The sequence below is a fragment of the Haliotis cracherodii genome, unplaced genomic scaffold (assembly GCF_022045235.1).
Source record: "Haliotis cracherodii isolate W230 unplaced genomic scaffold, xgHalCrac1.p SCAF_17, whole genome shotgun sequence".
In the NCBI taxonomy this organism is placed as follows: domain Eukaryota; kingdom Metazoa; phylum Mollusca; class Gastropoda; order Lepetellida; family Haliotidae; genus Haliotis; species Haliotis cracherodii.
The window spans coordinates 3,284,150-3,307,768 of NW_027266272.1; the positions used below are offsets into that span (position 1 = coordinate 3,284,150).

General features: G+C 42.1%; 1 protein-coding gene across 1 annotated transcript in view; it reads right to left on the minus strand.

Moving 5' to 3' along the window:
• The window catches only part of LOC139464240 (calcitonin gene-related peptide type 1 receptor-like), a 158,207-nt gene that overhangs the window by 16,037 nt on the left and 118,551 nt on the right, over positions 1-23,619 (minus strand). Inside the window, exons 4-6 of the mRNA XM_071245763.1 lie at positions 21,415-21,506; positions 4,557-4,648; positions 809-962 (exon numbers count right to left, since the gene is read on the minus strand). Coding sequence (XP_071101864.1) covers positions 809-962; positions 4,557-4,648; positions 21,415-21,506 — 338 coding nt within the window. The remainder of the gene's footprint in view (positions 1-808; positions 963-4,556; positions 4,649-21,414; positions 21,507-23,619) is intronic.

Consider the following 23,619-nt stretch of genomic DNA (forward strand, 5'->3'; position numbering starts at 1 on the left):
CTGTTGCAGTAGAGATTGTTGTAATCAATAACCTCTGATTGTGGGTGCAAACAAATGATTTAGGCGCTTATAAAACGACCAAGTCTGTCGTCTTCAGGTTTACACAAAGGCGGACAACTCAAATTTACTCCCTGCTGATGGCTAAACATTGGCCACACAGCTCTCGATATTTTACCAGCGCTTCAATCAGTTGCTGCCACTAAAAATAAACTTCCCGCAATCTCTACTGCCACACAACACCGTTAAAACATGCTTCACGAAACTATGTGTGAGGGAGTTGGATATTACCCATGGTTTAGCAATACTTCCTGGACACCAAGAAAGAACTCGGCGACTGTACGCGGATAAAAATCGAATCCAGATATGGTTGGATCGCTTAATTTGGTCACTAAACCACTCAATGGCCCATAAGTAGCCGTCCATTTGATATTCTAAAGGGGTTGGAGGGCGGGGTTTTAAATACATTTTTCAGAAATTACTGGAAGAATTTGGTTTCAGTTTTTACACGCATGCGCGTTGCACCTAAACACAAAGAACGTAAAGAAAACAGGTGTACACTTTGTGTCTAGAAGCTGTAACAAATTACATGGTCGCTCCCTAAGGAACCATGATGCATAAATGTGAGAGTCGAGGTCACATCTCTTATTATTAATACATATTGTTTTGTCCAGGTCATGTTAGTTTATTTTAGATAACACGTTTTTAAACTAATTGTGTCATCATATATCTTGCGTTTGTCAAACCTCACAACTGAAAACAAATTCAAATAAAAGCAATAAAATAATGATAAAAGGAAGTATTTTCTTACCCCGTTCCGATAGAGGAGTGTTTGGGGAATGTGTTTGTTGGTGAGGCGATCGTACGTGACAAGCATATCCCACAATATCGTCACGACATCACTTGTGACGAAAGACATGAAGAAATTCATATGAAGACGTATCCTGTGCTGGCGTCGGAGTGACCTAGAGGAGAAAACACAACTGTATTGCATTGCATTGTATTGTTTGTTGTTTAAAGCCGCATTCAGCAATATTCAACCTATATAACGGCGGTATGTAAATAATCGAGTCGGGACCAGACAATCCAGTGATTGACATCATGCGATCCATGCAACTGGGATACGATGACATGCTTCAACCAAGTCAGCGAGCCTGACCGCCTGGTCCCGTTAGTCGCCTCTTACGACAAGCATGGGTTGCTGAAGACCTATTCTCCCCCGGATCTTCACGGGTCAAAACTGTATTGCAAAATCTGCAGACACAATTTATGTACATCGCTTTAGGCCACTTCGAACACCCTGTCCGTCATATCAAAGGCATGTTAGTACAAAGGAGGAAGAAGGAGAAGGGGGCTGTGTTAATGAAACCTGCGAGTACAGGTTCGATACAGACAGACGAAGTATCATAATCGGGAGGGATGTTGCATACGAACTCGCGACATTCAAATCCTGGCACGGCTAAGGGAAGCAACTTTGTACAGCGAGTTGAACTACTGGGCCACCGGTACAACCTTCTCTAAGTAAGTCATTTTGAAATTATGAAAGTTTTTTTTGTTAAATTACTTTCAGTGACTAGGTTTCGTTTTCGCCGTTTTTATAAGAATATCATGGCGGAGGACACAGGAAACGGGCGTCACATGTTGTGGAGAATCGAACCCGTGCCTGCGATATGACATAAAAAACAAAAGAGTGCCTCACTGCATATAGCACATTCCTCGATAGGAGAAATAGGAATCATCTGCCCAATAATATACTTGAAACTTATGAAAAAATGTGAAAATTTAAGTTATCGTTGATTTGTTTTTCATTTATTTTTTTTATTTTTTATATTCGTAAATATCGAAATATAATATTACACATAATGTCTTTTGAACGAGGAACGAGTGCGATCAAGCTAAGGTATAGTATAGAACTAGGTTTAATTATCAGCTGGGTTTTTACTATTACTTATTTTTGACATAACAGAGAACAATCCAATGAAGCTCCTCATTGACATTTTCGCCAGCCCCTCGGCAAGGGAAATAATCATTCATACTGTAAGTTAGTCGTTTCGGCTTACTTACTGGAGCCTGAAAAATATTTAAGTGTTCTTTGTAATTTAAATCTTCGTTCAACATTCACGCGTTTTCGTATGGGACTGAGTGATATTAGAGTAAATACCGGAAGAAGACAAAATACGTTAAAATCTATGCGTTTGTGTCCATTATGTGATATGGGTGTTGAGGACGAATTTCATGTACTTTTTATCTGTGAGTTTTGTACCCGCTAAATACCTTAAACAGCAATGTACCACATCCCTTATATCACTTATGTCTAATCAATCTTCTGGTGTAATCTACAGTCTAGCTCAATTTCTCCATCAAGCACTCAATATTCGGCAAGAACTTGTAAATACAAATGTCGCCTAGAACGCACATATATGTTGAAAGTATGTAAACATTGTGTGTATTTGTATATAGGCCGGAGGCCTTTCAAACAATAAACTTCTTGTCTTGTCTCTTGTCTTGGCTTGGAGCAAAAAAAGTAGTTTTTCTTTACGATGTCACTGTCTGTAGCATGGTTTGCAGATTCATGCTCCTGCGATGGAAAGGGCTGTACGTGCCAGTGAGCAAAACCGCAACCGCAAATGCGTCTATAAGTCCTGGATTGCTTCGCGGATGAAGTGTTCGAATCCCAGATGTGCCCCGATAATGATCCTTGGTCTGCCAGCACCTTTCACAAATTGGTCGGTTTTCACTAAGGGTTGGTTAGAACGTCGGCTCACGGATTTAAATGTTGTTCAAGAAAGTGCAGTGTATATTCACTCAGACCTGTGGCTGGGCCAACTTGTCCAAAGTTAGCTTATGTGCAATAAGGGGCACTGTTAGCCCAATCTTCATAAAATCTAAATCTCTCCAAAATCCGAATTGATTATTCTTATCCGACTATAGAATGAGCATGTGTTTATGGATCACTGTTAGATAATGATGATACCAGGTATTCGTGAAAAGGTGTGCGTATCCTGCCACACAGGTATCAGTCGTCACGAACACGCGCAAAGACAAGGCAATTGTTCACCTGAAAAAGCACGGGAACATATGGTACAAGCCAAAATGCGCCACCATTCGCTGTGCAGAGTAGACCTATGATTGTGGGTTCACATCCAGGGTCGCCCCGTTTATGTTTCTTGGTTTGTCAGCACCATACCCATGTTCGTGGATTTCACCAAAGTGGTACACGTCTGAAACCTGCATCACTTCGGGCTTTCCCATAACAAACTGACACATTATGATAAAACTGCGAGACTGTTCACGTGATCAAAGCGGTGTCAAACCCGACGCACTGATTACTAATGTGCACAAGTGAAATACCCAAAGAAAAAAGTTAAGCACACCCTAATATATTTTATCATTGTTTGGTCCCAATATTTGTAACAGTCAGGAAAGATATAATTACGAGAAGAATTTTTATTTTCGAGATGAAGTAATCAGTCTTGCGTGACGAAAGCTCACGTGCCATGCATGATATGCCCGTGCAGCATGCTACCCTCGAGTATTGCTAAAAGCAATATATCCAAACGTAAGAATTGCTTTCTTACCATGGCATTGTGTAACCATGGCACGAAGGCGATTATGAAACGTCACAAGATGGCAAATCATGGGCGGATAGAGAGGGGGGTGCGGGGGTGCAGCCGCCCCTTTTTTATTTCGAAAAGAAGCCTTTATTTCTGTATAAATTACCACCAAAGACAATAAATAGATCTTAATTGTGCACCCCCCCCCCCCTTTTGTAACGCTATTGGTCGGAATTCGGGGTATCATTACACTGTCGTAAGCCGTTTAGTCGAGAAACATACTCAGACCGGTGTGATGTACAGGACCGTCCCAGATCCGGAAGACCTCCTGTGACGACACTTCGCGAAGACAGGGACCTTCTTCATAGCATACGCCGAGAACCCTTTTTATCAGTAAAATACTCGACTGAAACAGCTGTGGTTGCCCAATCGTCGCCCAAGCAGTACCTTTGTTACCATGACGTGTTTGTCAGTAAATTTCAACTCCCCATTATCTTCTTTATTTGTAGTCAAATGTTTGTTGTATCCGATGATATTGGTATCGCCCAGCTCCTGTGGTCAGTCATCCCATGCCATGATTTTGCCATTTGTCATGGTTCAGAAATAGGGGTGTGCTTAACTTTTTTCTTTGTGTATATAAACTGATCGACGCATAGTTTGATTTTGAGTTATGAAAAGAAGATTAAGTAAGACTTCCTGACGTAGAATAGTTGCAGTGAGACACTGTTGTTCTGGACTGTGCCGTTTCCAGTCAAATTGTCAAAATAAACACATTACAGAGATATTATAAAATGCTCTTTTGTGTACAGTAAACTACGGTTATAACGAACACGCTTATAACGAACTGACTGATATAACGAACTTATAATTAGTCCCGGCCATTTGTTGTATATATACTGTATATATGCTTATAACGAACTACGGTTATAACAAACTAAAATAAGAGGTCCCTTTGAGTTCGTTATAACCGTAGTTTACTGTATACATGTATGTTGACGGTCTTACCTGTACATGAGGAAGATGCTGAAGGCGGGCACGAGGAAGAGGATGCTGGCAATGTTACAGCCTAGGCTCAGATAGATGGAGCTGATAAGACTCTGGAAAGAAAGGGGACATAACTCTCATTAAAATCATAGAAAGAAAGGGACATAACTCTTGTTGACATCATACTATTATACAAATCACTAATCTTGACGAGGTCAATATGCGAACACAAGGACCCGGTAGCCTCGTCACGAAAATCCACTTTGCCTGTAAACCATGTTCTGTTTGATTACAGTGACTTAGCTGCGAACCGTGACATGTTCGTACCAGACGCTATCTTGTATTCTGGCAGACGAGTCAATATTCATCACATGACAGGTCCATACTGAATATGTGACGAGTTATTATTCAAGGTCAGTGTCAGTCACACGATTTCGGGGTCTAAATTGAAATGTCTTGTTTCGTCGCATGGTACGGATTAACCAGTGGAATTGTAGGATTCTTTATGTAGATGTAACAACACACTGTCAGGATGTTGTACGGAAGTTGTTTTTCTGTTTTCTTCTCGTCTTTCCTTCTTTTGTGTGTGATGGTGTGTGTGTCTCTCTCTTCTTGTGTGTGTGATTGTGTGTGTCTGTGTATCTCCTTGTGTGTGTGTCTGATTTTGTGTCTGTATACGCCTTAATGTTTGTGTGTTTGTGTTTATCTGTCTCTCTGTCTTTGCGTGTGTCTGTGTGATTGTGTGTGTTTGTTTATCTGCCTTTGTGTGTGTTCGCGTGTAATATTGTGTCTTTCTTTGTGTGTGTATGTATCTGACTAGTGATACAGGGTGTTTGTGCTTGTGTGTATGTGTGCGCGCGTGAAATTGTATATGTGACGATATATCTCTCGTTTTGTCTTTGTGTGTGTATGTGTTATATAATAGTTATTCTCGAGAAAAGTATGTATCTCTCTTTGTGTATGTGTGTATCTCCCGATTGTGTTTCTAGGTTTGGCAGCACCATACTCGTGCTCGTGGGTTTCACCGAAGTGGTAAACGTCTGAGACCTGCATCACTTCCTCCCACATTAAGCTGACACGCCGCGATATAACTTGAATACTGTTAAAATACTCACTCCCTCACTCTTTTGATTTTATGTGCGTATTGTGTCGTCATTGTTATGTGTGCTCAATAAGAAATAAGAAGAATAAATATATATCATGCCATGTCTAAATACATACTCCCAAATAAAGCAGCTGAAATTAGACAGTTTAATTGTAACACCGGCTTTCTTGACATTCAATATATTGTTTTATCCTTTCTAGAATAGTTTCATGCCACTCAGAAAAGCGGTTGACGAGGGATGCATTTCAAATTAAGTTGTAAATCGCTTTCCTTTTTTCCAATATTTTTGTTCAAGTTAAATTGCATGAGAAAGGGCTGAGAGTCAACCAAGCTTTATTGCCTTGTGTCTGGTATTCTACACGAGCATAAACCACCATGCTGGAGACTAGAAATACATACTCTCTATTGAAGTTGTTGTTAGCTACATCGGTTGAAGAAGTTTTCTCGTGAAAACCTGTCACTGTATCTCATCTTACACACTTGACTTTAAAACAGGAAATGAAGTTTTCAACGCAAGTATTTGTTTCATCTAAATAAACCCTCTGCTTAGTGCGGTTTACCTTCAAATGGCCAATCAGATATGGGTGAAAAAACTGGAAACTTTCGAATTGTTTTCTGGCTGTTGACGTCACAGCGAATCAACCAGCATTAGAGGGCATCATGGTGAAATTGCATCCGAATCACGGTTTTACTTTATTATTGTGAGTGAGTATGGTTTTACGCCTCTTTTAGCAATATTCCAGCAATATCACGGCGGGGGACACCAGAAATGGGCTTCACACATTGTACCCATGTCGGGAATCGAACCCGAGTCTTCGGCGTGACAAGCGAACGCTTTAACCACTAGGCTACCCGAACGCCCCTCATTATTTTATAAGTATTGTCAGTCATTTAAGAATGTAATAAGATAGAAAAAGTATCAAGAAATGAATACCATTCGTTACTCACTCACTCACTCGTTCGATCTCTCCTGGGTAATATCTGAGGGCGTGGCGACCCACGTGCACAGTGCAGGTAGATATAGAAATATATCAGATTAGTGATCCAATGACCTGTAAAGTTGGTATTTTCATGAGTGTCGCAGCCACCAGTGAAAATGTCAACGTAGCAGGTCACGAGACGTGCCAAATGTGCCATAAACACACATAATTTAGATGAGTGCTTATCTTACCGAACGATTCTGTGTAACATATACTTCAGTTCTGAATCAGAACTTCAAAGTATGCAAATCAGAAAGGGAAGTAACCCTTGTCATTCTCCGCAAATTATATTTTTCTTTAATTCTATTTGTTCTTTAATTTGCATCACTGACAACAATTTGAGGGAAAGGGAATCTTCTTTACAACGTTTATTTAGTTCACCAAACACCGATTCTTGAACAACATCCGTAAAAATCAGGTTCAGGGTTCCTAACCGGTATTACCTATAATCATATAGCACCTGTGTCAGTTCGAATACCTACTCTACTTAGCCACTTGAACTCCGTGCGTCTGACGTGTCCTCTACACCCAGGTCAGACAGCGAACGGGACTTCTCAGAGGAAGCGCTGTCCAGTCAAACCAAACCAGAGCATTTCGGAGAATGTGAAACTCTCAAACACTGCAGCCTTCTACATTACCCAGATTGTCAGAAGGGCTGTATTCCTGGTAGCAAACCCGGGTACTCTCCCAATCTCAGTCAACGGATTTGAAGGTACCAAACCTAAGGCACCGAGAACAGTGGGGAGTCGGACAACTTGGTACTTGGGATGCAAGTGTGACATTTCGAAAGCGAGATCCGCATATTTGCCATGTTTTCTTGAATTTTGTCAATCATCAGAATTCAATAATATAAATGATTTCATTGTAGTTATCAAGAAGGGCAAGATCATGTTTGTTAGCCTGGAAAGGCCAGAGGTCGTATACGGACCTATTCCAAAGATTTTTGTTTTTATCATTTTCCATGACGCCCTCTTCATATGCCGGGTCGCACCGTTGATGGACCTCTGTCGCAAAAACGGTAATAAAATGATCGAGCTACACCATCATGTCATTTAAGATACTGTGTCTGTGTCAAAACTGGGCATCCAGTGACAATGTGTTGGACAGTCTCATTAAATTTATTACATAATCTACATTTCATAATTACATTTTGATGCAAAAACACACATTGACGGTTTCGAGTGGGAAGTGACTGGTCCTGAGCAGCAAACAGAAAGCCTTCTGTTTCACTTTTCAGGCCAGCCGATCTCATCCTAACGAAGGACTCTGCGAGGTTGCTGAACTTCACAACACACTGCACATAAACTGCACTGCACTGCACAGTGGTCGTTCAGATAGCCTCTCCTTGAAAAACTGAGACTGGACCGATTTGATATGGCGCTTCGCTTGGTTGACACTGATTTCTGTACAAAAGTGCACATAACAATTCTATTATGAAGAGTCCCAACGTTAATCAAACCACGCCCTCCTATTATGATTGGTAAATATAAGCGATTGAGGGTAGAGCGAGGGTGGTGGGATCTATTGTCTGACATGATTCTTCGTGTAAAGGTGTCAATATGAATTTCTTGTTTCGTACAATCAACACTACCAAACGAATATGAAAGGACTGGTACAGCATAAGTATTTGTGGCTTTAACATTATTGCAAGCGTTCACCTCTGAATTCCAGATTTTCTTAAGTCAACATTTGCATTTGTTTTTTTCCAACCTACATCTCTAACTTTGCTTGTTTATTTGTTTGTTGTTTAACGCCGCACTCAGCAATTCTTTAAGCTATATGACGGCGGCCTGTAAATAATAGAACCTGGACCAGGCAATCCAATGATTGACATAATGAGCATCGATCCATGCAATTTTGATACGATGGGATGCATCAACCTTGTCAGGGTACCTGACCACCCGATCCCGTAAGTTGCCTCTTACGGCAAGCATGGGTTGCTGAAGACCTATTCTACCCCGGATTTTCACGGGTCGCATCCCAAGTACGTATACGTCTGACCTTCCACGTCCAATAACTCCTTCGCTGTGCTGAGTTGCGTCCCTTGGGCACACCAGAAACCTATGATTGTGGGTTCGAATCCCGGTTCGCCCCGATTATGTTTCTAGGTTTGTCAGCACCATACCCGTACTCGTAGGTTTTAACGAAGTGGTAAACGTCTGAGACTTGCATCACTTCAGGCTTTCCTCCTACATTAAGCTGACGCCGTGATATAACAGAAATACTGTTAAAAGCGCCGTTAAACGCAACTCACTCACTACTACCATTACTACTCCTCCTACTACTACTACAGCAGCAGCTAACGAAATTTTCGCGTCATTAAGTATTAAAACTAAACAAAATAACACAATTTCTGCTATCAGTACCACTACAACAGCATAGGCTAACTACTACTTCTACAGACGTAAGCACTTTTACCTCCACCATATCTGGTACAATAGTAGCAAAGAACTAATTCTCCTTACACCACCACCACTACAACAACAGATACTTCTGTTACAACCATTACAACAGTAACAGCAGCTACTTCTGTTACAACCGTTACAACAGCTTCTGTTACAACCATTACAACAGCTTCTGTTTCAATCGTTACAACAGCTTCTGTTACAACCATTACAACAGCTTCTGTTACAACCGTTACAACAGCTTCTGTTACAACCATTACAACAGCTTCTGTTACAACCATTACAACAGTAACAGCGGCTACTTCTGGTACAACCGTTACAACAGCTTCTGTTACAACCATTACAACAGCTTCTGTTACAACCATTACAACAGCTTCTGTTACAACCGTTACAACAGCTTCTGTTACAATCGTTACAACAGCTTCTGTTACAACCATTACAACAGCTTCTGTTACAACCATTACAACAGTAACAGCGGCTACTTCTGTTACAACCGTTTCAACAGCTTCTGTTACAACCATTACAACAGCTTCTGTTACAACCATTACAACAGCTTCTGTTACAACCATTACAACAGTAACAGCGGCTACTTCTGTTACAACCGTTACAACAGCTTCTGTTACAACCATTACAACAGCTTCTGTTACAACCGTTACAACAGCTTCTGTTACAACCATTACAACAGCTTCTGTTACAACCGTTACAACAACGGCTACTGCTGTTACAGCCATTACAACGACTGCTTCTGTTACAGCAAATACAAACAGTTTCTTCTATAAAAAAACATTACAACAGCTACTTCTGTTATAACCGTTACAACAACGGCTACTTCTGTTACAGCCATTACAACAACAGCTACTTCTGTTACATCCATTACAGCGGCTACTTCTGTTATCACCATTACAACAGCTACGTCTGTTACAACCGTTACAGCGGCTACACTAATGCTGCTTCTAGATCACCCTCACTACCACAACAACTACTTCTGTTACAACCATTACAACAGCTACTTCTGTTACAACCATTACAACAGCTACTTCTGTTACAACCGTTACAGCGGCTACATTAATGCTGCTACCAGATCACCACCACTACCACAACAGATACTTCTGTGACAGCCATTTCGGCAGGTACACAAATGCTGTTACCAGATCACCACCATTACAACAACACCTAATTCTGTTACACCCAATTCGGCAGGTACACAAATGCTGCTACTAGATCACTGCAACAGCTCGTCCTCGATACAATTTGCCATGGATTCCGTTAGGTAACGGGCGCCATAGAATAGCATTAGTATCAATCAACTCACCGCCCCACATCATTATGTAAAGCTTTTTCGACTGATTCTCTCCGTTCGAGTGAAAAATAACTCAATTACACAACAAACTGAAAGTGAGGTTACGTGCGAAACCGCAAAAATCCTGTTGTGCTTAGCCTCGTAATGAGACTATATGAGATGCCCATCACTCAGTGTTGACTGGAACAGCTAGCTATGCTGCAGTACACAGGGGTGCTACCCGACACAATTTGCGTATTACCTTTGTCAACTGCTACGGGTCATCACCTAGAGCACGCCACCGGATTTTTGTTGGACTGATTCACTGAAAGCAATGTCGTTTTCTTGGATAAATACCCATTTCAATTTCCTTCATCATGTCTTCGGTCAATGCTGATTGATTTGACCGATTCTTTGGGGCATGTGTAACACCATTTGATAGAATCAATTTTGGAAAAGGCCTTCAGTTCATTTGGATCTGACGTTTCGTTCGTTAAATGTTTATTCAACATTTGCATTTTGTTACCTGTCAAGGTGACGGTGATAGTGATTCATAAACACATGCTCATGAGATAGTCGGAATCGTACAATCAATTTTGCTTTGTGCAGAGGTTTCTTTTGGAAATGGAAAGGGTTTTGTCGCTTTATTCAATCCCAACTTTGGCGAATAACATTTCTCCGTTCGACTTTAATACTAACTTGTTCTTATACCAGGAAGTTATTCCGGTACAGGCCATGTTACCGACGTTGTTTACATACTTCATATGTCAAAGAGATGGTGGGGCCTTCAAAAGCAACAAGACCAAATAACCATAGTATCTCGTTTTGCAGATGTCAGTATTCGCAGATTATCCTGGCGGAAAGCTCCAAACGAAACTTCATCCCAACTTTGGCTCATAACATTTCCATGTTGGATTAAAAATGAAAGCGATGTTCCTACAGCGGGACCTTATTTCGATGCAGAACTTGCTCAAGCTCACTGATCTATTTTACCTGTAACATTACATAAGGCATCACATTTGAAAGGAGATATGTATGTTTAAGGTTCAGTATCATATTTATCGCATCCAATAACCTGCAAAGTTGGTATTTTTATGAGTGTCGCAGCCACCAGTGAACATGTCAACTTTGCAGCTCACGTGATATGCCAAATGTGCCATAAACACAAATATTTTAGATGAGTGCTTATCTCCTCGACCGACTCTGTTTGACATATACTTCGATTCTGAATCAGAACTTCAAAGTAGGCAAATCGGAAAGGGAAGTAACCCTTGTCATTCTCCGCAAATTAGATTTTTATTTCATTTTTCTTTTCTATAATTTGCGTCACCGTCAACAATTTGAGGGAAAGGGAATCTTCTTTCCAAAGTTTATTTAGTTCACCAATCACCGATTCTGGAATTACATCCGTAAAAGTCAGGTTCACTGACATAGAAGGATTAAGTGAGATCAATATTATCGTATCTAATGGTATAAGATCTTTCATAATCATTATAAAAACTCAAACGACAGATCAAACAATTTGTTATGTACGTTATTAATGCATGATGTCTATGATGTTAGGGAGCCGCTTAAAGCATGGAACAATATACATATTAGGGATCAACAATATTGTTAGAACTGTGATTTGCTTGAAAAGTTTAACACGATCTGGGAAAAGTGAAGGCAAACTTTTACAACAATTTTGAAAAAAATGTAAATGATAGCATGGCCTTCTAAACGTCCGTGATCTGATTTGAAGTTTTTTCTCAACTTCTTAAAGAGAAATATTTCTTCTAGACTAACACTTGTTATATTTTTAAGGACTTCACAAAATGTTTTTAACTCACAGTTGAATACAGCCTATCCCATTGATATATGCACGTGATCGTGTGGTAGCACAGAGGTTATACAGAACTTCAATCTCGATCTGTAAGAAGGGAGCAATAATTATGCGTCATGCCAGGTGTAAATACTAACACTTAAAGATGCTTTTGAAGCAGTCAAAGTATTGTACAGACTATACCCATCTCAAATAAGACAGAGTAGATTTAGTTTCAAAGGCATCGTTTACAAATAAAGCAGCAGCTGAAATAAGACAGAACAATTGAGTCGTAACACGGTCTTTCTTGACATTCACTGTAGTGTTATTATCCTATGGTTTCATGCCACTCAGAAAAGCAAATGACGAGGGAGGCATATTAACTTGAGTCAGTGAGTGAGTTTGGTTAAACGCCGCTTTGAACAGTATTCCAGTTATATCACGACGTGTCAACTTAATGTGGGTGGAAAGCCCACAAAGTGATGCAGGTCTCAGACGTTTACAACTTTGGTGAAACCCATGAGCACGGGTATGGTGCTGACAAACCTGCAAACATAAACGGGGCGAACCCGGATTCGAATCCACAATCATAGGTTTCTGGCGTGCCCAAGGGACACAACTCTGCACAGCGAATCGCGGCGCCTGACGACTTGGCCACCTGTGCCCCGATTTTTAATTTGAGTTGTATATCACTGTCCTTATTTCCAGTATTATGTTGTCAAGTTAGCTCGCGTCAGATAGGGCTGAGAGCCATCCCGACGTTATTCCTTTTGTCTGATATTCTACAGCCCCATAACCGTCGTGCTGGAGACTAGACAAATCTACTCTTTATTGAAGTTGTTGCCAGTTACATCGGTTGAAGAATTCCATTCTCGTGAAAACCTGTCTCTGTATCTCATATTACGCACTTGACTTTAAAACAGGAAATGAAGCTTTCAACACAACTTTTGTTTCATCTAAATAAAACCCTCTGCTTAGTGGGTTTACCTTCAAATGGCCAGTCAAATTGGGGGTAGATAAACGGAAACTTTCCGGTAGCTTTGATTCTGAAATTGATTCCGAATAAACTTGAATAGGGCCCGTAAGTAGGTCACGGGACTACGTGAGGCCTTACGTTGTTTTTGTACTTCCGGTGACAAACACGTTTCACGGCAATGGCGATAGCAGTGTTATGTCGGACAGATCCCGGCTAATCAATTTCGGAACACGTTAGTGTAACTTAGAAAACCATGAAATGTAACAAGCATTAACACACTCGAGTTAAGTAGCATGAATAGCAAGTGAATGTTTGTCAAATCAGTTGCTCTGTTGTCCCATGATCGATGTCAAACTGGCTGCCACCCATTCATAAGTTGAGGTAAGTTTCACCTTTGTGATCACCATCACCACTACAACAACAGCAACACAACCTCTGTTACAACATTACATCACCGACAATACTGCCGCTACCAGATCACCACCACCACTACAACAACGGCTACACAACCTCTGTTACAACACTACATCACCGACAATACTGCTGCTACCAGATCACCACCACCACTACAACAACGGCTACGCTACCCCTGTTACAACATTACATCACCGACAAAACTGCTGCTACCAGATCACCACCTCCACTACAACAACAACAACGCTACTTCTGTTACACCATTACACCACCGACAATACTGCTGCTACCAGATCACCACCACCACTACAACAACAGCTACACTACTGCTTTAACACCATTGCACCACCGACAATACTGCTGCTACCAGATCACCACCACCACTACAACAACGGCTACGCTACCCCTGTTACAACATTACATCACCGACAAAACTGCTGCTACCAGATCACCACCTCCACTACAACAACAACAACGCTACTTCTGTTACACCATTGCACCACCGACAATACTGCTACTACCAGATCACCACCACCACAACAACAACAGCTACACTACTGCTTTAACACCATTGCACCACCGACAATACTGCTGCTACCAGATCACCACCTCCACTACAACAACAACAACGCTACTTCTGTTACACCATTGCACCACCGACAATACTGCTACTACCAGATCACCACCACCACAACAACAGCTACACTACCCCTGTTACAACATTACACCACCGACAATACTGCTGCTACCAGATCACTACCACCACAACAACAACAGCTACACTACTTCTGTTACACCATTGCACCACCGACAATACTGCTACTACCAGATCACCACCACCACAACAACAGCTACACTTCCCCTGTTACAACATTACACCACCGACAATACTGCTGCTACCAGATCACTACCACCACAACAACAACAGCTACACTAGCCCTGTTACAACATTACACCACCGACAATACTGCTGCTACCAGATCACTACCACCACAACAACAACAGCTACACTACTTCTGTTACACCATTGCACCACCGACAATACTGCTACTACCAGATCACCACCACCACAACAACAGCTACACTACCCCTGTTACAACATTACACCACCGACAATACTGCTGCTACCAGATCATCATCACTTCCACGCCAACTTCTTTCGTTACAACCATTACAGCAGCTACACAAATGCTGCTACCAGATGGCTATCACAGCAAAAGCTCGTCCTCGATACAATTTACCATGGACTCCGTTAGGTATCGGGCGCCATGGTATAGCATTAGTATCCATCAACTCACCGCCCTATATCATTATGTACAGCTTTTTCGGCTGATTCTCTCCGTTTGGATGAAAAATAACTCAATTACACAACTGACTGAAATTGACGTTACGTGCGAAACCGCAGAAACATGTTGTGCTTAGCCTCGTAATGAGACTATATCAGATGCCCATCACTCAGTGTTGACTGGAACAGCTAACTATGCTGCAGTACACAGGGGTGTTACTCGACACAATTTGCGTCATACGTTTGTCCACCTCCTAAGGGCTATCACCCAAAGCACGCTAACAGGTTCGTGTTTGACTGATCGTGAAAGCAGTCACTGTGGTGTTTTCTTTGGTAAATACCCATATCAATTCCCATCACCATACCTTCGGTCAATGATTGATTTGGACGGACAAGTTTATCATTATCTGCTCATAGAATCAATGTTGAAGAAGACGTTCAATGCATTTGATTCTGAAGTGAAAAAAATATGTTCGAGATATCCTTTTGTTACCTGTCAAGGTGACGGAGAGGCCATCAACATGAACAAGACCAAAAAACAGGACTATTTGTTTCTGCAGGTTTCTGCTTCGGCAGAATTTCTCGGTAAAGAAACATTATCCAAACTATGGCGAATAACTTTTCTTTACTCTTTTTTTCACATGGTGGTATCGTCACTGTCGTTCCCTGTGATCCATTCATGTATTTTGCACCGCGTTTGTGCCTTTTACGCCCAATGGAATCTGTTTATTCTCTGGCGTCGACGTTTTATATCTATACCAGGAACCTATTTCGATGCATAACATGCTAACTCTCACTGATATTATATACCTCTAACATTACATAGGGCATCCTACCCGTGACGATCCGGGATAGAATAGGCCTTCAGCAACCCATGCTTGCCGTAACAGGCAACCATGCTTGTCATAAAAGGTAACTAACGGGATTGGGTGGTCAGACTCGCTGACTTGGTTGATGCATGTCATTGTATCCCAATTGCGTAGATCGATACTCATGATGTCAATCACTAGATTGTCTGATTCCGACTCGATAATTTACAGACCTCCGTCATTTAGTTGGAATATTGCTGAGTGTGGTGTTAAACAACAAACAAACAAAACATTCGGTATCCAAAGGGAATAGAGGATCTCTGTGTGTTGTTTCATATGACATGGGACGCGGTCGGGTAGCCTAGTGGTTAAAGCGTTCGCTCGTCACGCCGAAGACTCGGGTTCGATTTCCGACATGGGCACAATGTGTGAAGCCCATTTCTGGTGTCCCCCGCCGTGATATTGCTGGAATATTGCTAAACGCGGCGTAAAACCATACTTTCTCACTCACTCATATGACATGGATATCTCATAGAATGACCAGTCCTGGTATTTTTAAGAGTGGTGAAACAACGAGAGAACATTGCAACTATGCATGTCACGAGATGAGAAGAATACGTTGTGCGACAAGAAAAATACAAATGTCCCATGTATTATGTATTTTATGGACTGATTTCCATGATGTCATTATAGACTGAAAGTAGTTCCCGCATAAAGTGTTATTTCACTCGAATGAAATATTGATCCAATATTTGGAGATAACTATAGTATCTCATCACTGAAAACATGATAAAGGGGCTTATTCAACTCACAAAACTGGATTTCCTCATATATAAGACAAGCGGATGTTGGGAGAATTTATGACCACTATACTTTCCTTTCAGAGGGATTCCGGTCAGATGCCCAATTTCAGCCAGTGTCTAGACTGTGAACCTGAGACAAAGTCTCTGTCTAATCAGGGCTATCACTAACTACTACCGTGAGTTACATGATACATTTTGAGGTAGCCGGCAAACACAATGGTGTGGAAGAAACTTGAATCAATCCTGTCAATCTGCCCGAACCTAGTTTCCCTGTATAACTTTTAAGATTGGTGGTGAGGTGAAATTGTGTGTCCGTGTTAGTGTCAGTGTGTAGTTAGTGTTAGTGTATGTTAATGTGTGTGTTAGTGTTAGTATGTGTAAGTGTTAGTGTTAGTGTGTGTGTGTTAGTGTGTGCGTGCGTGTGTCTTTGTGCGTGTGTGTGTGTGTGTGTGTGTGTATGTGCGTGCGTGCGTGCGTGCGTGCGTGCGTGCGTGCGTGCGTGCGTGTGTGTGTGAAGTAATTACACACATAGTATAGTACTAGCCCAATGAGATACCATGCCGCAGGTTTAACATGGATGCCCCACTCAGACACAGTAAACCGATTTCGAACCACATCTGTGCACGCATGACGAATTATAAATGCAATGAGTATTAACACGACAGTACATTCAGCCTATTCCACAAGCATCTCCCCGTATTCGTATCTTCAACATACCTCTGCAATATCAGAACAGTATTACATCGCAGCGTGTCGGGTTGAGGTGAAGGGATGCCCAAAGTGAATCCGTTTGTCATTCTTATAACACCAATTGAAGGGCATTGTGCTGATCATTGATCATAATTGGGACAAATCTGAGATTCATATATACCTTAATCGGATCCTGCATAGGTAAGAAAGGTAACTCTGTAGGGTGATTTGGCGGTGCTTTAGGACCCTGGGTCAATAATACCTGACATGTGAGTTATAGATGCTTTTATTGCTGATGTTGTGACTGCCAGAAGCGCGGGGATGATGTTGTCAGAGCACGAAGCATGTGGGTGAGTATAGTCATGTGCTGCTTTTACAAATAGTCCTGGAATATCATACACCTGAGCTTCTAACACAAAGAGCAAGGACGGGGTAGCTGTAGGTTTCAGCAGATCCTGGTACGGCCAAGAGCCGCAACACTGCTATCAAATGAGAATGGCCAGTTGTGTCGTGATGCCATCCATGTATTGGTCTTCCATACACCTGAGCTTCTAACACAAAGAGCAAGGACGGGGTAGCTGTAGGTTTCAAGCAAACGACAAGCAGATCCCCTGCAATGTCAGAATAAGCTCCTCTACATGCATTCCTACCCTAATCGCAAAATAATTCTGCTCTATGCATTTTGTCTCATTGTGATGTCTTGCTTTACCAAAGGAGCTCATTTCTTGCATCGTTATCGTACTATCCCCTATTATAAAATGACTGAGAGTAGAGAATGATCAGAATGCATTATCCTGCCATAAGGAATAAAAACTGTTCAATTTACTCAGTCCCCACAAAACTGTCGCTACATCCTAAATGAGAAAAGCCTTCAATTTACCGACAAAGGATGTTTTATTCAGCTGTTGCGGAGCAGCTAATGGGAAGAGAAGGATGAAGATTCAGCGATGAGCGCGCCCATGAAGACGAATACAGAACCGTACTTATTGGCCGTCCTGATGTCCTCACACCATTGATCAAAGAAGCAAAGGGGCAGAGGGAGACGACACGGATGGTCCAGCAGCTGGACATTAAGCGATGTATATTGTCACATGACAGTTGGTCTCCCAACCTGTGTCAATATCTTGTGGCACAATGATCCCTATAGTGTTTACACATCTACTCCCCGCGTCCATGCTTACCGCTTAATGTTCTCCTGTTTGTTTGAAGTACGTCCTTAGTGATATCGAGTGGAATATCAATGCATGCAGGCCATCTTCAATCTGAAGACGCTATAGACAACCATGAACTACGGTGTCTCGTCCCGCTGGTTATCTTTGAAAGGGAAAAGTGTATTTGTTCCATGTTTGGGGAATTACACAATTACGTTTTTACACCGCTGCTTGAAAACACTTCTTTGCATCTGCATTAGGGAAAAAACATCTGAAAATGTCTTGTATTGATTTATCGTCACGGGATTATTGCTATCCATGAATGTGACAGCGATAATAATCCCATTAAAGGCCTCGGCATGTCTTCAAGCAAAATCACTTTTTGTTTAACCTTCACGTGAGTTTTAGTTAGTCTGAGGCTATGAGGCAGTATTCAAGCACACTGTCAACAGCAGTATTTAATACTCGAAAGCAGCCACACCTGACACTATTTATCCAGATGTGTGAGTTAGAGGCGTATGGCATTGAACAGTATTACGTCACGGCGTGTCGGTTTGAGGTGAGGGGATGCCCAAAGTGAATCCGTTTGTCGTTCTTATAACACCAATTGAAGGGTGCTGATCATTGATCATAATTGGGATAAATCTGAGATTCGAATACACATTAATTGGATCCTGCATAGGTAAGAAAGGTAACTCTGTAGGGTGATTTGCGGTGCTTTAGGACCCTGGGTCAACAATACCTGTGAGTTGTAGATGCTTTTATTGCTGATGTGGTGACTGCCAGAAGCGCGGGGATGATGTTGTCAGAGCACGAAGCATGTGGGTGAGTATAGTCATGTGCTGCTTTTACAAATAGTCCTGGAATATCATACACCTGAGCTTCTAACACAAAGAGCAAGGTTGGGGTAACTGTAGGTTTCAGCAGATCCTGGTACAGCCAAGAGACGCAACACTGCTATCAAATGAGATTGGCCACTTGTGTCGTGATGCCATCCATGTTTTGGTCTTCTAAACATGGTATGACTTCGCAGTTAAAAAAGTTGCTGGCAGACAACGTTTTGACAACCGAGAACCCACGCCTTTTAAATGCTTATGTGTGACGTTTCATATGCACGTGCATTTTATGTGGTTTTACGTTTCTATATTATTACGTTCGAATCACACATTTCGTAGTTGCAGGCGTTTTCAACCATGACATATATTTTACTTTGGCTTCGTAGTCATGCTTCACAAATATTTCATGTCTCGGTATCACACATGCTGTCGAGTTTCACATGTATAGATGACCCAAGGATACACGGCCGGAATGGCGAGGACAGGACTAACGGATGCGGACTAATGACGTCAGGGCTAACGGGGTCGGAACTAACTGTATCAGGGGTAATAGGTTCAGAACCAACGGCGTCAGGGCTGATGGAGTCAATACTAACGGCGTCAGAACTAATTGGGTATGACAAACGGAGTCAGGGCTAACGGGATCAGAAGTAACGGTGCCAGGGCTAATGGAGTCAACACTAACGGCATCAGAACTAATGGGGTCAGGGTTAATGGCATCTGAATTAACGGAGTTAGGGCTAACGGAGTCTGATCAACGGGGTCAGGACTAAACGGCCAGGGCCAGGGCGAACCGGGACCGCATAATTGAGTTCGTTCTAATGGGATGAGGGCTAAGGGAGTCAGGGCTAAGAGGGTCAGGACTAACGTTATCAGGACTGACGTTATTTGGACTGACGTTATCAGGACTAACGTTATCAGGACTGACGTTATCAGGACTAACGTTATCGGGACTGACGTTATCAGGACTGCCGTTATCAGGACTAACGTTATCAGGACTAAAGTTATCAGGATTGAAGTTAACAGGACTAACGTTATCAGGTCTAACGTTATCAGGACTTACGTTATCAGGAATGACGTTATCAGGAATGACGTTATCAGGACTAACGTTATCAGGACTGACGTTATCAGGATTAACGTTATCATGACTAGCGTTATCAGGACTACCGTTATCAGGACTAGCGTTATCAGGGCTAAGGGAGTCAGGGCTAAGAGGGTCAGGACTAACGTTATCAGGACTGACGTTATCAGGACTGACGTTATCAGGACTGACGTTATTTGGACTTACGTTATCAGGACTAACGTTATCAGGACTGACGTTATCAGGACTAACGTTATCGGGACTGACGTTATCGGGACTGCCGTTATCAGGACTAACGTTATCAGGACTAAAGTTATCAGGATTGAAGTTAACAGGACTAACGTTATCAGGTTTAACGTTATCAGGACTAACGTTATCATGACTAGCGTTATCAGGACTACCGTTATCAGGACTAGCGTTATCAGGGCTAAGGGAGTCAGGGCTAAGAGGGTCAGGACTAACGTTATCAGGACTGACGTTATCAGGACTGACGTTATCAGGACTGACGTTATTTGGACTTACGTTATCAGGACTAACGTTATCAGGACTGACGTTATCAGGACTAACGTTATCGGGACTGACGTTATCGGGACTGCCGTTATCAGGACTAACGTTATCAGGACTAAAGTTATCAGGATTGAAGTTAACAGGACTAACGTTATCAGGTTTAACGTTATCAGGACTAACGTTATCAGGTCTAACGTTATCAGGACTTACGTTATCAGGAATGACGTTATCAGGAATGACGTTATCAGGACTAACGTTATCAGGACTGACGTTATCAGGATTAACGTTATCATGACTAGCGTTATCAGGACTACCGTTATCAGGACTAGCGTTATCAGGGCTAAGGGAGTCAGGGCTAAGAGGGTCAGGACTAACGTTATCAGGACTGACGTTATTTGGACTGACGTTATCAGGACTAACGTTATCAGGACTGACGTTATCAGGACTAACGTTATCGGGACTGACGTTATCAGGACTAACGTTATCAGGACTAAAGTTATCAGGATTGAAGTTAACAGGACTAACGTTATCAGGTTTAACGTTATCAGGACTAACGTTATCAGGTCTAACGTTATCAGGACTTACGTTATCAGGAATGACGTTATCAGGACTAACGTTATCAGGACTGACGTTATCAGGATTAACGTTATCATGACTAGCGTTATCAGGACTACCGTTATCAGGACTAGCGTTATCAGGACTTATAGGATGAGGAACGACGGTGTTTCACTGAGTGTTGCCATGACGCCATGCTTACCTTCTTGTCGAGGCACGGCGTGTAGTCGGTCCAGTCTAGCAGTTTCTTCTTGTACCAAGTGCCGTCAGCATTGCACTGTTTGATAGCGTTACCTGCAGAATACAGAGTAGGACTGACCACAAGACGAAGACCATGGAGCCTCACGAGATGCCTGTGACAACACAGTGGGATCTCTTTATGTTCGCATCCTATTAACGTGTCAATGTTAGTTTTCTTAGTAATCTGTAATCAGTAATCTTTAAATATTCAAAGGTGCGAGACAAAAATATATTTATTTATTTTTCCATTAATACTTTGGGATCCGCATCACTGTAAGCTGCCATTTGTCATCCTCAGTCTGGCTATCCTACATGAAAAGTGTGTATTTGTTTCCACTAACAAGTGAGTGAGTGAATATTGTTTTACGCCGCTTTTAGCAATGGGCTTCACACATTGTACCCATGTTGGGAATCGAAGCCGGGACTTCGGTGTGACGAGCGAATGCTTTAACCACTAGGCTACCCGACCACCCCAGACCATGTAGGGCACAGCATGAGACTCACACAATAGTAACATCCGTGAAAAAAATTCTGCTTCTACGAATCCATTGATAATTCCCGAACACTGAGTGAGTGAGGGTCGCATTACGCCGCTTTAAGCAATATTCTATCAATATCAAGGCGGGACACCAGAAAAGGAATTCACATATTGTACCCATGTGGTCCCGAATAGTTATTAACATGGCCGTTCACGTCCCTTTAAATTCGTGATATCCGAAGTTGCATTTCACATTATTAACACCGGGTAATACACATTCGGAAACGCAATCTTGGTTATAACGATTCCGCATTATTATCCATGTCCCTCTAGTTAGTCCACGGACCTAGTCATGTAGAGAGCTGACAGACTGAAGCCGACCATTCAAGATCAGAAGATGATATGTAGAAGTGTTGGTGAACGAACCATAAACACATTTTTCTGCATTGAGACTTGGCCTTTGTTATAAGCGACTCAAGCGTAAACTGGAAGTTATATTTGCCTAAAACTCTGTCGCTTAGCCCATGCAAACCAAGGGCAGATAAGTATGTTTTAGAGACTTTTAAATCGTATCTGAGTCAAACCTGTGTCATCAGACGCATCTGTCGCATGTGTGGGTCAGAGGTTTACAAGGCTTACAGGACGGTGCAGTACCATCACCGTGTAACTGTAGTCATGGCGCCAGGTGTCGCATGTGTGGGTCAGAGGTCTACAAGACTTACAGGACGGTGCAGTACCATCACCGTGTAATTTTAGTCATGGCGCCAGGTGTCGGTGAAAGCCTTTGGACAGTGCTGGGGACTTTTATGTCATTATTTTTTCAACGACATGTATTTAAAGACCACACGGGTCAGAACGCCAAAGTTCGTGAACTGAAAAATAGTTCATGGGAGGTTAAAAACTAACCTAAGGTAATAAAAAAATACACCGGTATGAGCACAGGTTTACAGCATCCTCTAAACCCCTTGCATGAGTGAAAAGGTAACGACAATTCAGTGTTGATTTTTTACCCCCATTTATTAATGAATTTCTAATTGAGTTACATTGTCATAATTCCTATTTACTAATTATGCGTCCAGACAATTGGCCAACTAAATATCAAAACACTGTTTTCTATCTAACTCGAGAGGTTTCTCTTCTCTATCTGGGGCGGTGGGGTAGCCTCGTGGTTAAATCGTCGCTCCTCACGCCGAAGACCCGGGTTCGATTCCCCACTTGGGTACAATGTGTGAAGCCCATTTCTGGTGTCCCCCCGCGTAATGTTGTTGAAGATTGCTAAACACGGCATAAAGCCATACTCACCCACTCTTCTTCTACACAAGCCCCAACCAATCCCAAATACAATGGACACCCGTGTGCAAAACTCAGTTTCCGGTTTCGGATTATTATCGCTGTGCCAAATAGACGTCACAAAAAACACGTCACCTTCTTTCTCATGATGATATTCAGAAGGTTATTACCAACTGCTAAATATGAAACAATGGAAGGGATTTATTTGCTCGCTACAGATTATAAAGCGTCGAGTAGTGTTTGAAAGTAAGTGAAAGATTTAGATTTAACGCCGCTTCGAGCAGTATTCGAGTTATATCGCGGCGTATCAGTTTGATGTGGGAGGAAAGCCCGAAGCGATGCAAGCCGTGGACGTTTAACACAGATGAAACAAATCAGCACTTGTTCTGTTGACCTGCG